The 15321-nt window shown below is 43.9% G+C and overlaps 1 protein-coding gene across 1 annotated transcript; it reads left to right on the top strand.

Annotated features, from left to right (window-relative positions):
* The first annotated feature begins 9135 nt into the window (after positions 1-9135).
* Positions 9136-13956, top strand: LOC308069974 (scavenger receptor cysteine-rich domain-containing protein DMBT1-like). The gene is made up of 3 exons (XM_080403165.1): positions 9136-11627; positions 12270-12541; positions 13107-13956. The coding sequence occupies exons 1-3, from the start codon at positions 11188-11190 to the stop codon at positions 13271-13273; spliced, it is 879 nt and encodes a 292-aa protein (XP_080259291.1). The 5' UTR covers positions 9136-11187; the 3' UTR covers positions 13274-13956.
* Positions 13957-15321: the final 1365 nt, after the last annotated feature.

The following is a 15321-nucleotide window of genomic DNA, read 5'->3' as shown; positions in this document are numbered from 1 at the left end:
ACAGAAATAACGAAAAGTAACCACTCTGGCAAGAAAATTATGAATGAGAATTAAGCATTATTTCATGTTGTGGAAAGGTTTTGGTTTCATTTGTTAAAGAATGATACAGCTGTAATAGTCACTATGCACAATTAAACAAGGAATATATTTAGAAAGATTCTTAATAGAAATCTGAACCTCCCCCCTCCAGCTATCTGATGGTGCAGAGGATCAAAAGAAATTTTAGAATAAAGTTAAGTTGCAACCTTTGTGATTTACTTAACTATGCATAAAATCCATTGATTTTTCTGCAGTTTTCATGAAAAGTTATTGACTGACCCTGCTTCTCTTGACACTTTCTTGCAATCTAAGTCTCTCAGTGAACTGTGTTTTGACTTGAACTTAAAAGTGCCAAAAAGGAGTGGGATCATATTGGGGCTGGAGGTGTTGACTTCAACTGCAAGGCTTTTCTGAGACCACCCAGTCATACTTAAACAGGGCCACCAGGTCTTATTTTATTTAAAATATGCTGAAGCTTTAAGACATTCATGGCTCCTCAGAGAGACTTGTCACACTAGTTGGCATCCAGTTATGAAACTTTTTTATTCCTTTGCTGGAGAAAGTCAGTCTAAGTTTCAAGATTCCACTACCTTCCCCAGACCTGCCAAGGAATCTCTTCGTATAAGAAAAATAGTGAGATTCATCAGCCGGAATTGAAAGGTATCTTTGGATAGGAGCTCCATTTCTTTGTACAATGAAATGATTGTGAAACCCATGGTAGCATAAATATTTCCTCCCAGGCAGTGGAAAATGTTACTCTTGATCTATTATCTTTCTGCAAAATCCAGGAAGTTCTAAAAACTTAAACATCAAATCAAACATATGTTTGTTTCAGATCATAGGACTGTGGTTGTTTTATTGTTCTCCTGTAGAAAAAGAAACCTACAGAGCCACTCCCCTTCAGAAATAGAGACTATATATTCTGACGGTCCTTTCTGTCAACAACCTTGATGAGCTGGGTACCACTATGATTTTGACATGGCTCCTCTTGCTGGGGCCAGCAGTTCTGGAGGCCAAATCAGGTAAAGCACTTAGACTTGTTCCAGGATGCATAAAATAAATATAAAGACTGCTTGATGTCCTCTCTGTTGATTCCATGAATAGAAACCACATTCATGCTGGTATTGGTTTGGGCAAAAGATTAGCGGGGAAATTGGGTGAAAGGGCTAGCACGGTTTTGTTCTGCTAAAATTATGAACTAACCGTCGTACCGAATGGTAAGAAGGATTTAAACCATTTAGTGGAGTTCATTTTGCTGCCACAGGGTTGTACTTGTCTTAGTGCCTTCTATCATTGCAAGAATTGTGTCTGTACGTTATGAAGAGTTATTCTTCCAGTTCCGGAAATCTGATGTAAGAATTAGGGAATAATTTTTAGAAAATGTGCATTTATTCAAGAATATATGTGTGCATACATTTGCTATATATTTAATATTGCTTGTATTATTTGATCCTTCTTGATCTCATGTAAAATTTAAAAAAAATATAACAAGAAGTTACTTTTCATAATGTAGCACTGTAGATAAATGAGGGGCATCTAAAAATATTGAAATGCATTAAGTGCCTTTAGTTCAACTTTTTAATGGTCATTGACTTTTTCCTTAGATGACTAGTTTCTATCTCTTAAGAGACTTGGGTGACTTTGAGCTAAATAGTTCTATGTGTATCCTAGAATAACTGCAAATGGTTATAATCATGATTACGATAATTTATCTTGCCATCATCTACCTCACCCTGTTTTCTTTATCTTTCCTCTACTTGCCTGGTGATAAGCCATCTCACTCTGGCTATTCTAGTTCTCCCTGCTCTTGGCTTCATTCCCCAGCCTATGCATCTCTCTCCTGGGTCAGAGTAAGTGTTGTATTTGTACAATCACTGGCTTTTGTCTTTTTGACACCTTTGAAGTGTGAGGCAAGATGCAACCTATCTAATTACCAGCCCAGCGGATGGCTATGCTCTCACAGTGGTGACAGACCCTGAATGAGAACAAATGAAACTGGTTTAGATCAGCTTTAATTTCTTAATCCCACTCTGACTTTTTGCCAGGTTTGCTGTTTCACTTCTCAAAAATCCTATGAGTGTGTGTCCTGGTTTCAGCTGGGATAGAATTAATTTTCTTCCTAGTAGTGGGCACAGCACTGTGTTTTAAGTTTGGCATGAGAATAACGTTGATAACACACTGATGTTTTGGTTGTTGCTAAGCAGTGCTTACTCTAAATCAAGGACTTTTCAGCTTCCCATGCTCGTCCAGTGAGCAGGTGCATGAGGAACCGGGAGGGACCAGAGCCAGGACAGCTGACCCCAACTGGCCAAAGGGATATTCCATACCATAGAACATCATGCTCAGTACAGAAACTGGGAGGAGCTTCTCCAAACAGAATGTTTTGCTTTGGAGGACTTATTCAGAGTTTAATAACAAGTTAAATATGTATTGGGCAGAAATGTAATGTATAACAAGCACAGCGTGCATGTTTTGGTTTTCAAAGTGTACATACTGCAAATCTTAAGTTACAACACTTATTTGCTCACACTTAGTGGTAAAGTCTTCAATAAACTTCACTAAAAATGGATCTCTAAAATCAGGATTTTCATACTGTTCACTGCAGAATGTATAAACAACCTAAGTCAAATTGGAAAGCAGATGGGCTTTACCTGAACGAATGCAGTAACCTGATCTATACATGACAGGTTATCAGGTATCTCTTTATTTCAAACTCTAATAACATTTTACTGGCGTATAAGAAATAAAGCTGCAGGATTCCTATTGAAATGTTTACAATCTCTTTGAGACCATTGCCCATTCTGCTGAACACTTAGTGGAATTCTTCCACTAAAATTACTTTTAAAAACCGTATGATTTGGTTGTGATGTGTGAACTCTAGATCCTTAAAATTCTCCTAAAAATTCTAGAGGAATAAGATAAATCCTAGTTAAATTGCATAAAGCAGGGAGAAATATAAAGAATGGCTATTGTTTTTCTGTAAAACTCCATAGTTTTTCTGAAGGATTCATTTGGCTAATTCTGACATAATTTTAAGCAAAGTAGTGTACTGCTTGTTGTCCTTCAGTTGCCATTTATCTGCCTGGCAATTTTTGCATGGCAGCACTGTAGCAGTTCCATGAGAATAAATTTGGGAAAGTTTGTACATCATGTAGAACTGCTATACACCTGTGCTTCTGGGATGACACAGGCTGAGGGCAGGAAAGCTGTGCTGTACATCCTCAGTCCTGCTAAGATTCAATGCAAAATGTGAAATTTCCTTGTTTTGTAGCATAAAACCTTTTAACAATGGCTAAAAGAAATACATAAACATGGCATGTTCTTAAAACATGCCGTTTTCTTCCTATTAACAAAGTGAAAAAAATGTCAAGCTATTTTCTTAATACAGTTTTACGTGGATTTCAGATACTGAAATTAATTGTCTCCTCTTTACTTTCCTGTTATGATTTTCTTACTATTAAATCATTTCCTTTTCTGCTGAAATGGTTGGTGTTCATCTTACTGTCTAAATTTTCTGTAGAAACCTTGCATAAAATACATGCAGCTGATTTTGAGATGTGGAAGAGAGGAAGAAGAAAGGTGGGTTTCACCTCTGTCCTTACAGGCATTTAATATTGGGCTAGGCAAGCACCTACTGGGAACGATGGGGTGAGGGGACAGAAGAGATGACTTCTTAAGGTCACTTCCAGCTTATTTATCTGACTGTGTTTGTGCTCAATGTCCTCTCCCAAAGCGACCCATCTCCAGCTGGTGAACGGAAAGCACAGATGTGAAGGTCGTGTTGAGGTCTATTACGAAGGACGGCTGGGGACAGTTTGTGATGATTACTGGGACATTTCTGATGCCCAGGTTGTGTGCAGGCAGCTGGGATGTGGCCAGGCCATTACAGCTCTAGGAAACGCTTACTTTGGGGAAGGCTCGGGTGACATCCTGCTGGACAATGTGAAGTGCAATGGAAGTGAGATCTCCTTGTTGCACTGTAATCACCCTGGATGGAGGATACACAACTGTGACCACTATGAAGATGCTGGTGTTGTCTGTTCAGGTGCTGTCGCATTTTTCTTTTCAAAATACTTTTGCTATAAATTACACTCGATATACATGTGCCAGCATGGGGGCATGCAGATATTCTCCTCCTGAGATAACATTCATTCAAGACATATGATGGAAAGCGATATCGGATACACCAGATAAATGTCTAACATTTCTTTCTACTTTATTATGAAGAATTTTCTATCTGTGAAGGGCACACTCCCTCTGAAAAGACCTGTTCTCAGGAAGCAGCGTCTGATCTTCCAACCACCCTGTCTTTTCGCTCCACTGACCCTGCAGAGCCAGCATGGACTCATGTTTTTCTCACTAGGGTAGTATACCAGCTGTGCTTGCTCACTCCATGCGAAGCAATCAAAAAACCCAAGGATCAGATATATTCATTGCAATGTGTAAAACTTTTATTCCTTCTAATCACCCAGCAGTGAGAAAGCAAATAACAAAACAAGTTGAAATTAGAGGCAAAGCTATGTCTGATAGGCAACGTTCATCAGGGAGGAATGGGGCTAGTTGAAACCCATATTCTTACAGTAAGCCTTAATGCATTCATTATGAGCAATAATAATTTCACAGTCATAACCCAAAATGTCATAGCTGACAACTTACTTTGCATTGTTTCTGTATGTTTCAAATTTTCCTTCAAGTTTAGGTCCCTTAATACTCTTTTCCTTCACAAATATCCGTCCATTTTGAGTACTCTGTCACCTTGCGGGTTTCAGGTTTTGCTTCCCCCTGTATTTTTTAAGAAAAGGTAGTTCATTTGTATGTTGTTTTCTCCTGTATTAACAACAGATCATCATGAACTGAGGCATGGCTAATGACAACAGGGTGTTCAGGTGCTTTATATATATTGCAGTTTTCTATATTTCCTCAAAGAGGAAGAGCCTAAAGAGCTGAATTCATGCTGGAAGAAAATGCTAGCTACATCAGTGCTTTGGCCTTAGAAGAAAACAGCAAAACTCTCTGTGATATTTCTGTTACCATTTGTGTGCTGTGTTCAGTGTTTTCTTAAGTGCCATTTATTTCTTGCTTGCGTTTGCAGCTCCAGTGCCTACGACAGACTGGCCGTATTCAACAGGTGATTGACACTGGCCTGACCCACTCCTGGCCTTGCACCAAGCACCAACCCAAGACCACTGACCGGGCTGCCCCTGGGGATGACCCGAGCCTCTGCAGAAGGGTGTTGAGATGGTGATAGGTCCAAGCCTTACTGTTGCCAGCAATCCTACAGCTCCTGGCTCTGTGGCAGGAGCCTGCAAGAGGACAGCGTCCAGCTGTGCCTGGGCTGTGGTGTCCTGTAGCTGGCAGCAGATGCCACATCAGTACCTTTCCCTGCTGTCACCATCTGGCAATACCACTTTCAAGAAAAAATTTCAGTTGACTGTTACCCACCTCCATTCTCCCCATTGACCCCAGTCAGGATGGAGTATTACATCAGAATAATTTGTCCTGATTTCACTTCATCCTTGAGGAACTGGGGTTGTAGCTAATATACAGGTGTGCCTATTGCACAAGCATGGTCCTCATGTGCAGCGTGTTTTTCTTCCATATTCACAGGAAAGACAATTACAGCGCTGTTGACCTCCACCGTGCCAAAGACCTCAACACTGCCTACAGTGTCCATATCAGACATGACCTCCATGGGGCAGAAAAGTACCACAGGAGCAATGACCTCCCTAGCAGAGACAACTGTCGCAGCACCAACGACTTCCATAGTGGCAATGTACTTCACAGCAGACATAACCACGACAGTGCCAACCACTCTCCTAGCAGAAACACCGACCCTAGCAGAGACAATGATGACCACAGAGACAATGGCTACCACAACAGATAGAAGCACACCAGGTAACCCTGTCCACTGTCACTCCCTGATCTTCTTATTGCCCCTGATCTCCCTTCCTAGACCTGATTGCGCTGGAGGGAGTCTCCCATCACTGGGCCACTCCAGTTAGGCCACTCCTGGCACAGAAGTCCACAGGGAGGATGGAGAAGAGATGGAAAACTGGGAGTGCTAAGCCTTAAGGCCAGGATCTCTGTAGGAATTGCTGGTGAAGGAAACTGTTCAGGGAGGGATGGCAACAAAGGTTCATTCTACCTTTGCCCCTCCAGATCCTGCATGGGTAGTACCATAGCTATTTCCTAGACAAGTTCTGGGATTTGGGATGGGACAGGAAAAAGAGAATGCTGCTGCACCAAATGTTTTGTAAAGGAAGATAGAATCCTGCCCAGGAACAGGTGACTCTGTGAAACAGAGAAGTCACGATAGTCATTTCTGCTGAATGAAATACCTCCACATGATGTGAAGTACCATAGGACCATAGGAGCTCCATGAACACAGGCTAATTTAGTGTGCATGATGTGCTGACTGCTTTTTTCATTGACACTAAATTCTTACTCGCATCTGTTGTTCCAGTGCCCACCACAGACAGGCCATTTTCAACAGGTAATTCAAGCCCACCAGACCCATCTCTGACCTTGCAGCAGCCATGCAGAGGCCCTGCTGCAGGAGCCCATCTGGACACCCTGACCCAGTACAACATGCCTCACCCCAGGTGCTCGCCTGCGGCTCTCCGGTGGCAGGAACGGCTGCGAGGGCCGTGTAGAGGTGTACTACGGCGGCAGCTGGGGGACGGTGTGCGATGACGAGTGGGACCTGAGGGATGCCCAGGTGGTGTGCCAGCAGCTGGGCTGTGGCCAGCCCACCAACGCCCCGGGCAGCGCGTACTTTGGCCTCGGCTCCGGGAGAATCCTCCTGGATGACGTGCAGTGCCGCGGGGATGAGACCTCCCTCGAGATGTGCCGGCACAACGGCTGGGGCATGCACAACTGCGGGCACATAGAGGACGCCGGCGTCATCTGTGCAGGTGCGTGGGCAGCGGAGGCCACCGGCTCTCGGCAGATCACACCAGGCAGGTTTCGGTGCCCTCCCTTTGGAACAGCCATGCTTACCTCCCTGGGTAGAGGCAGAGCGGAGTGGTGAGCCTGGGGGCCTTTGCTGCCTGGTGCTGGAAGCACTCACAGAGGGCACAGCCAGCTCCTCACGCTCGCAGCTGAAGGGGCTCAGCATGGTTGCAAAGAGCAGGATTTTGGGATTGCAATGTGGGGAGGTCGGGGCAGCACTGGGGACACGTCCAGGTGGTGTCTGGATGGGGAATGGCAGAAAAGAGCTGCACAGTCTCTCCCTGAATTAATGCCTCAGTCTTGCATTTCCATACGCATAGCCACTGCCATGGCCATGGCCACCCATTGCTACGAGCCTGCTGCATTTGCTGCGCGTTCATTCACTCCCTCTTCTTCCTTGCAGATGTGCATTCAACCCCTCATGCAACTCCTGCTGAATGGCTGTACACAACAGGTAATTTGTGCCCACCCAGCTTGTTCCCAGCCTTACAGCAAGTGGGGGGAGCTGCTGGCTGGTGCCTGCTGGGTGCAGGGCTGCTGCTCCCCTTTCCCGTGACATTTCCAGGGTGCATCAGTGGTCACCCTCAGGGGATGAGCCATACTCTATGTGCACAAAGGATGTTTTTCTGGAAATACCCCCATGCCCTGAGCAGCCCCCAGGACCCCCAGGAAGCTTCCATTTATCCCCCACCAGGGCCCTGCACAGAGTGAATCTGCCCTTCAAATACCTGGGGTCTTTGCTCAGCCCCTGCGTTACCCCAGTCCCTTCAGGTCTGCCCCACCCCAGCTCTTGGTCACTGTGGCCAAATCCCTGAAGCAGCCAGGGAGCTGGGGACCATGACATTGACGCGGTGTCACATGCCTCACCCCAGGTGCTCGCCTGCGGCTCTCCGGTGGCAGGAACGGCTGCGAGGGCCGTGTGGAGGTGTACTACGGCGGCAGCTGGGGGACGGTGTGCGATGATGAGTGGGACCTGAGGGATGCCCAGGTGGTGTGCCAGCAGCTGGGCTGTGGCCAGCCCACCAATGCCACGGGCAGCGCGTACTTTGGCCTCGGCTCCGGGAGAATCCTCCTGGATGACGTGCAGTGCCGCGGGGATGAGACCTCCCTCGAGATGTGCTGGCACAACGGCTGGGGCATGCACAACTGCGGGCACATAGAGGACGCCGGCGTCATCTGTGCAGGTGCGTGGGCAGCAGAGGCCACTGGCTATACCATGGTTCTCACAGCCCTCTGTGCCTGGCCCCCTGCATCTCCGTCCCCTCTTCACTGCGTCCCCCATTGTGGTACCCTATGGCCCCAATGTGGGGACATGTCTGTGCCCCAGCACCTTTGTCCTGAGCAACACATCTCACCTCTGGCTCTGTTTCCCTCACACCCACAGCTGCCATGACCACGCCAACACCTTCATCAGGTAATGCTCTTCTTTGGCTCTTCTCACCTTGTTTATTTGTGGTCTGTCTCCCTGTTGGGCTTTTTTAAATTTGATTTTTGCTTCTGTGGCAATATGACTTTACAGTTGCATGCTAATTCTTAGGCAGGCTACGATAAGCCCTTGAATTTCAGTGATGGTTGTTTTGTTGTTATGCTCTTTGGCTTTGGGCAAGCCATTTTCTCTCTGGGATCTTCAGCTGGATGAAGGTTTAGGAAGTTTTTTCTAAACCTCTGACTTCTAACCACATATATCAATATTGGAAGTGTGGTGTTCAAGTATTGCAAAATGTAATTTTTGGCTCTTCTGTTTGCTAAAGGTGCTATGGTCTTCAGCCTGCTATTTTTGCCTTAGAAATCAGATTTTTGATTTAAAGCGAAACCATTTACAACTGGAAATAGTATGAAAGTGAAGGTGTCTGAGAGACCCATCGAGTCAGCTTAGAGGAATGGCAGTGTCTGGGTACAGCTGGTGCTCCCAAGCTTGGAATAATCAGAGAATCCCGAAAACCTGAGGCAGGGAGGAGTGTGCTGCTCTGGGGGATGTCCCTGTGCAGGAAAATAAAATGGGGTGTTGTTGCCTTTATGTTTCACATCTTTTAAGGATTAAGTTCAGAGCTTGTGCTCTCCTTCCTATAAAGAAACTTTTAGGATTTTCTGAATGACATAATTCTTATGTTAAACATGCTGGCAGGAACATGAAAGATTTTAAAGGAGAAATAAGGTATATTTAAGACTTGGCCCAGCATCCTGGAGTGCTTAGTTCAAGACTGTAAAATTACAGAGCTTCCTAGAAGACTTGCAGCTAATTTATCCTTCGAAGTCTTCAGGGGAATAAAGAGAAGCAGCAGAGTAACCAAAGGGATGCTGTCTGCTCAGTAAGGTACTTCCATGACACCTCCTCGACTGCAGAAAAGAGACACCAGATCAGAAAGCGTCAAGGTGTTACCAGCCCAGCCTGCAGAGGGTGGTCTGACACCATAGATGTGACAGGGAATCCCAACTCCATCACAAAAGTAAACCTAAAGCAAAACCAAATATTTATTTTTATTTGGGTCATGCAGAATATCACCTCCAGTCAGCAGGAGATCTGCTTTTCAGCAGCTGCCGATGAGACGTGTGCAGCTCAGGTTCAATTTTATAGGGGTTACTGTAAGTGAATTATCTTCTATTTCTTTCTGCAGCACCTTATTTTTGCGGTGGCTCAATCTCAAATTCTTCTGGGGTGCTGCAGAGCCCCTTCTTCCCTGGAAGATATCCGAACAACGCTGACTGCATGTGGGAAATACAAGTAGAGAACAATTTCCGTGTTATGCTCACATTTAGAGATATTGTGTAAGTAAAACATTGATTTCCTGGGCAAATAACAACGTTAAAACCTATATGAGAAGTCTGAAAATTTATTTGAAACAAGCAACCTTCCCAATTTTAAAGATACTTCCAATAACATCCAGCAGTTGGAAAGCCAGAACAAAATCTGGATTACTGTAGTATTTTTTACCCACCATTTTCTGTGACATCTACATACAAAACAAATAAAACCTCTGCTGTAAAAACTTTGAGTGCTGAAAGATTCTATCACATTAGGCAGTCACATCAGAGTTTCTGAAACACATTTAACAAGGTGCTGCTATTTCTTCACCAGGATGCAAGGCAGCAGATGCCAGTACGACTATGTTGAAGTCTACGATGGGCCTCCACACTCTTCCCCGCTTCTTGGGAGACTTTGTTCTGGTTCCTTTCTCACGTACATATCCTCTTCAAACATGATGACCATTCACTTTCACAGCGATTCTAGATACACCTTCCGAGGGTTTCAGGCTCACTACTCCTCCATTCCATCAAATCACAACATTAGTAAGTTCCCAGACAGCGTTTCTGTTTCTAATGACTTGGGAAAGCTCTTACCCAATAAACAAGCCTGTTTATTGCTTTTGTTTGCAAAATAAATATTTGTGTATATTTAAAGATGTTAGGGAAATGAAATTATGTGTCTAAAATATGATGCTTGCCTTCTAAATGAAGAAAAACCCCAACATATGGTACAATTAAAACTTTAATAATTAACAAGTTCCTGAAGTCACTAATACATTGTCATTTCTTCTTCTACCAGCCCTCCTGTGCTTGCCAGACTACATGCACGCTGTGGTTAACAGAGACTATCTCCAGGCTCAGGGCTACTCAGCACAGATGGTCACCCTGAATGACAACCGCTGTAAACCAACGGTCACATCACATGAGGTTATCTTCAACATTCCCTACAACAGCTGTGGGACAATACGAGAGGTACGCTCACCGTTGTGCACACTGGATTGCGGGACTCACTTTGAAAAGAGTCATGACAGGGCCATTGTGGTCCACAGCATGAAGAAGTGAACCAGCGAGACCTGGAGGTTTTTAGTGCTTTTGCTTTCCATACCTTCGGGAATCCCCATGCTTAATAGAAATGAGCTTCTAGGGAGGAAAGTGTGGAAGGAAGTTGTATCAACTTTGCCTGATTTAAAGTAGACGTAGCCTTGTAAGTGCCGTGCAGGTTTGGGATGGCTGCATACAACACAATTGGCGTTTTGTACAGATGCTCAACGAAGTTTCCTCTGCCTTGGATTTATCAGAGTTTTTCTCCACTGATTGCTGTTTAATTACACACTCTAGTAAGGTTATTTACAATGTGTGAGCAGAAAAGACCCACACAGAGTTTCTTGGTTTAAAGAGTTCAAGATGAATCTGCATTTTTAAATTGTCTATTACTCTACCAAAGCTTAGAGCATGGAACATGAAAAAAATGTGGTTCCTCATTTTAAATTATATGTTAAACAGGAGAACAACGATACAATCAACTACTCCAACATGATCAAAGTTACATCTTCTGGGTACATAATCAAGAGGAAAAAGAATATTCACTTACATATCAATTGCAAAATGCTACACAACACATGGATGCAAATAATGTATGCTGCTGAAGATACTGTAGATGTGAATGAAAATCAGTTTGGAAGATATGACATGAACATCTCTTTTTATGATTCCTCATCATTCTTGCGGCAAGTGCACGACTCTCCATACTACATTGACTTGAACCAAAATTTGTACCTTCAAGCTTCTCTTCACAGCTCTGACCCAAATCTGATCGTGTTTGTGGATACATGTGTGGCATCACCTGATCCTCATGATTTTAGCACTCTGGCCTATGACATAATCAAGAATGGGTAAGAGCTTTATCGATAAAGTCATTAGAAGCTTGGCTGTAATACCCTTTCTGCCTTTAGTTAAAATAATAGAGCAAATCTGAATTGGTTTCGGTCTCATTATCCACAGACTCTTAAAAAGGGCTGTTGTTTTTTTAGTTTTACAGTATGAGCCTCAAAATAAGAGATTACATTTAGACCTTACTAACATTTTATTTCACTTACTTCATTCTTGTCCTATATGCAAAATTCAAAGTAGTGGGAGTGAGGTAGATGAGATAGCGAAAACTGGCAGCAGAAATCTATTGTCCCAGGCATTATATATTTCAGTAAAAAGAGGTCAAGCATTAGACTCATTTTTTTTATGCCTAGTACAAGCACAGACATTAGTAAGAGTCTGTTCTTCTGTCTTCACCACTTACAGTCCCCTTCTCTTGGAGAAAAAAAAAAAAAAAAAAAAAAAAAAAAAAAAAAAAAAAAAAAGTCGCCAATGCTCTAGCTGCTTCATAGGACTTAAGTCAATATTTTTGAAGTCTATACTGTGCTACAAAGTTGCATTGTTATCCCATTGTGTTCCTAGTTTGTTTTAATCTATTGGCTTTTTGCAGGAATGTTCACGTGTGTATCCCTGAAGGTTAATTCCCTTTTTTCATTTCTTTCCAGATGTGCTAGAGATTCTTCCTATGCTACCTACCAGTCCCCCTACAGCCACTTTGCTCGGTTCAGATTTAATGCCTTTGAGTTCATCAGCCGCCACAGGCTGGTCTACCTGCAGTGCAAGCTGGTGGTGTGCCGGCTCCGGGACTATGCTTCCCGCTGCTACCAGGGCTGTATGAACAGATCCAAGAGAGATGCACGTTCTGCTGAGGAAAGAGTGAATGTGGTTGTTGGACCACTTGGGCTTCGAGGAGGGGGTGCTCAGAGCAGGAATATGGGTAAAGTCAAATAAATTTGTCTGGTATTTACTCTAAGACTACTTTGGGCTTCAAGGAAAGCCAGAGCTCTGCGTTTCTGGCACCACTGAAACTGGCTTTTGCTAACTTCTCCATAAAAAGGAAGGGACTGTTTGGCTGACCCAAATGTCTACAAATCTTTTCTTTTAACACCTTGCAGCCCCCCTGTTTTCACATGCACATATAAAAAGTACAATTGCCGTGGCTGTCCCAAAGGAGAGGTAGCACGTAACCCATTTTAGTGCTATGAGTCCTTTGACCTAATCAGCTCCAGCCTGCTTGTGTAATGTGATGGCCAGCAGGGAGCAAACTCCCAGCTCTCTTGGGAAACATTTAATTCCCTCAGTTGCCTTCTGCTTATGAAATTTGCTTAGTTCAGTTGTCATCCCTGCTAACATAAAACCTGTTCAAATAGTTTAAAGCAATGAATCTGTAAGAAGTTAGCTTATTTCTGACTGGTCTGGGAACCATCCCTTTTAATGTAGCAGCTCTTTATGCCCTGATGCTTAATACAACGAGATCAAACCCCTCCTGCCTTCACTTGTAGGGCTGGACTCTTCTGTGCCTCCTCCCCAGGCGGGTCCCACTGCTGCTGACAATCCCCTCGTACCCATCGTTGCTGCTGCTGCCATCCTGGCCCTTGCCGTTTTCGTTCTTGCCGGGTTTCTGGCAAGACCTGCACTGAAGAAATCATTTTCTCATGGGGTAATGTGAGATCAAAGGTCAGCATCATCCATAATGGTTACAGGGCAAACATCACGTGTTACGAACTACCGAAATGCTTCACTGACGGCAGTGCGGCAGTCACATACGTGCCATTTGTAAGAAGCTGTGATGCCTTTATCTACAAGTCCTAGCCTGTTAAAGTGCTTTAGAATAACTTTGCAACCCTAACACCTGTTAAACAATGAAGAAATATTTTAAACATTAATGTTATGCATTGTTTGATACAGTCATTTTATTGTTTTCCTCGTCTTTAATTCTATTCTCACATCCTTCTAAGACTATTTATCTAATGGCTCAAAATTTTGTGAGCTAGAGAGAAAATATGAATGAGGTATCAATAAATTTTCCAAGGTGTATTAAATGGGAGGAAGAGTTAATTTGGGGAGAAGTAATAGATCATGTCTGGAAAGGAAATGTAATAATTGATCTTACCATGGCATCTGGAATAGTGACTATACAATATTCTAATTATTTTGACCATTGCTTTTAATGCTAATTTTCACATTGAAACAATAATGTATCTGTGCTTATTTATAAAATACAGAGATTTCCAAGCTAAAGTAATCTGTTAGGTGAGCAGTGGAATTTAAAATCAAAGGAAGGAATGTTTACAAAGCAATAATTCTATTTTGTCTTTCAAATTAATGTCTCTGATTAAAATACAAACATTTTACTATGTGGAAGAATGTGGTCTGTTGGATTAAAAATTCACCAAGCGGTGGACTCGGTTCCAGCTTCTGACATACTGAACAGGGAATTTCCAAATACCTTAACGTAGGCTTCAAAAGGAATGAGCTAATTATTTTTCTTTCTGTACAGGCAAATTTACAGGCAATACCTTGCCCTAGGGAGCCAGATTGCTGCCTCTTGGTTCCGAAATGCCTCTTCTTTTGGTTTCCATTACTTTCTCCTGCATGTCACACACAAAAGCACAATAACCCACATTGTTTAGGGAACTTCTAAGGACCTGTCTATGCATTTCCCTCCACAGCCGATGGTTAATCCAGTCCCTGAGCATCCTCCCCCATCCAACCAGGTCCCACATCCGCTGCTCCTCCCACAGCATCACCAAAGGTGACGACTTCAGGAAAGGTGGCAGGAACTTCCCCTACATGCCAGTGAGGAATAACCGTCCACTACAGCCGTATGTTTCCCCATGTTATTGGAGAGAAAGCTTTCCCTTCGGTACTCAACTTTCTGCCCACAGCTGTGTTTTGAAGCACCATTGTGAGGAGGTGTGGGGTACCTCTTCTCTGTACCAGTGTTGGGCACGCCTCCGGGTGTGTGGCTACAGCAAGGCGTTTCCATGGAGTTGAAGTGTAAAGGGTGGATAAAAAAATAAAATAAGATCTATCAGCAAAGGTAAAACAAATGTCCAAACCTCACATGAAAGGCCTTGGGAGACTCCTTAGTTCCGCATTGATGACAGACGTATTTGCAAAGCTGAAAAGCCACAGAGCACAGAAACCATCGTGCCCTGTCCCCCAAGCATGTAGTGTAACTGCCACAGCTCTTTTCTCTGCTGCCACTTGTTAACTCCTCGTGGCCCACACCTCCTGCTCCTGACATCCCTGCTATAGCCCTGCTCGCCTTCTCACTCCGCATCGCAGGACTTATCCCCGTGAACTCCGCAGCCTTTTTCCCACAGAGCTGCTAGGTGCCTGCTGCTGCCTCCATCCTCTGTGCCACCTCCTCCTCATCCATGGGCACTGCTGCTCATCCACAGCACCAAAAGCACATCAGCTGGGGCTTCCCCCTGCACCCTCAGCACCACCACCTCAGCCCAGCATCTTCCCAACAGACATTTCCCTAATGCCTGGGCAATCTCATGCTTCACAAGACTCACTAATTGAAACCAGCATCACCACTGAATGCTTTTCACAATGTCTGTCCTCAGGTTTCACTGTTGCTGGTCAAGCCCACTAGTACTTGCCCTGTCCCTCCTGTCCCTGGGAAGTAATTTTCTCCCCTTTCTCTTTAGGTGCATTTTACCTAGTTGAAGGCTGATTTATATTTTTTCTTCCCCATTAATTTTT

This window comes from Falco punctatus, assembly GCF_963210335.1.
Source record: "Falco punctatus genome assembly, chromosome: 9".
In the NCBI taxonomy this organism is placed as follows: Eukaryota; Metazoa; Chordata; class Aves; order Falconiformes; family Falconidae; genus Falco; species Falco punctatus.
Note: the sequence above shows the minus strand (reverse complement) of the source record. Positions and strands in the feature narration are given on the sequence as shown.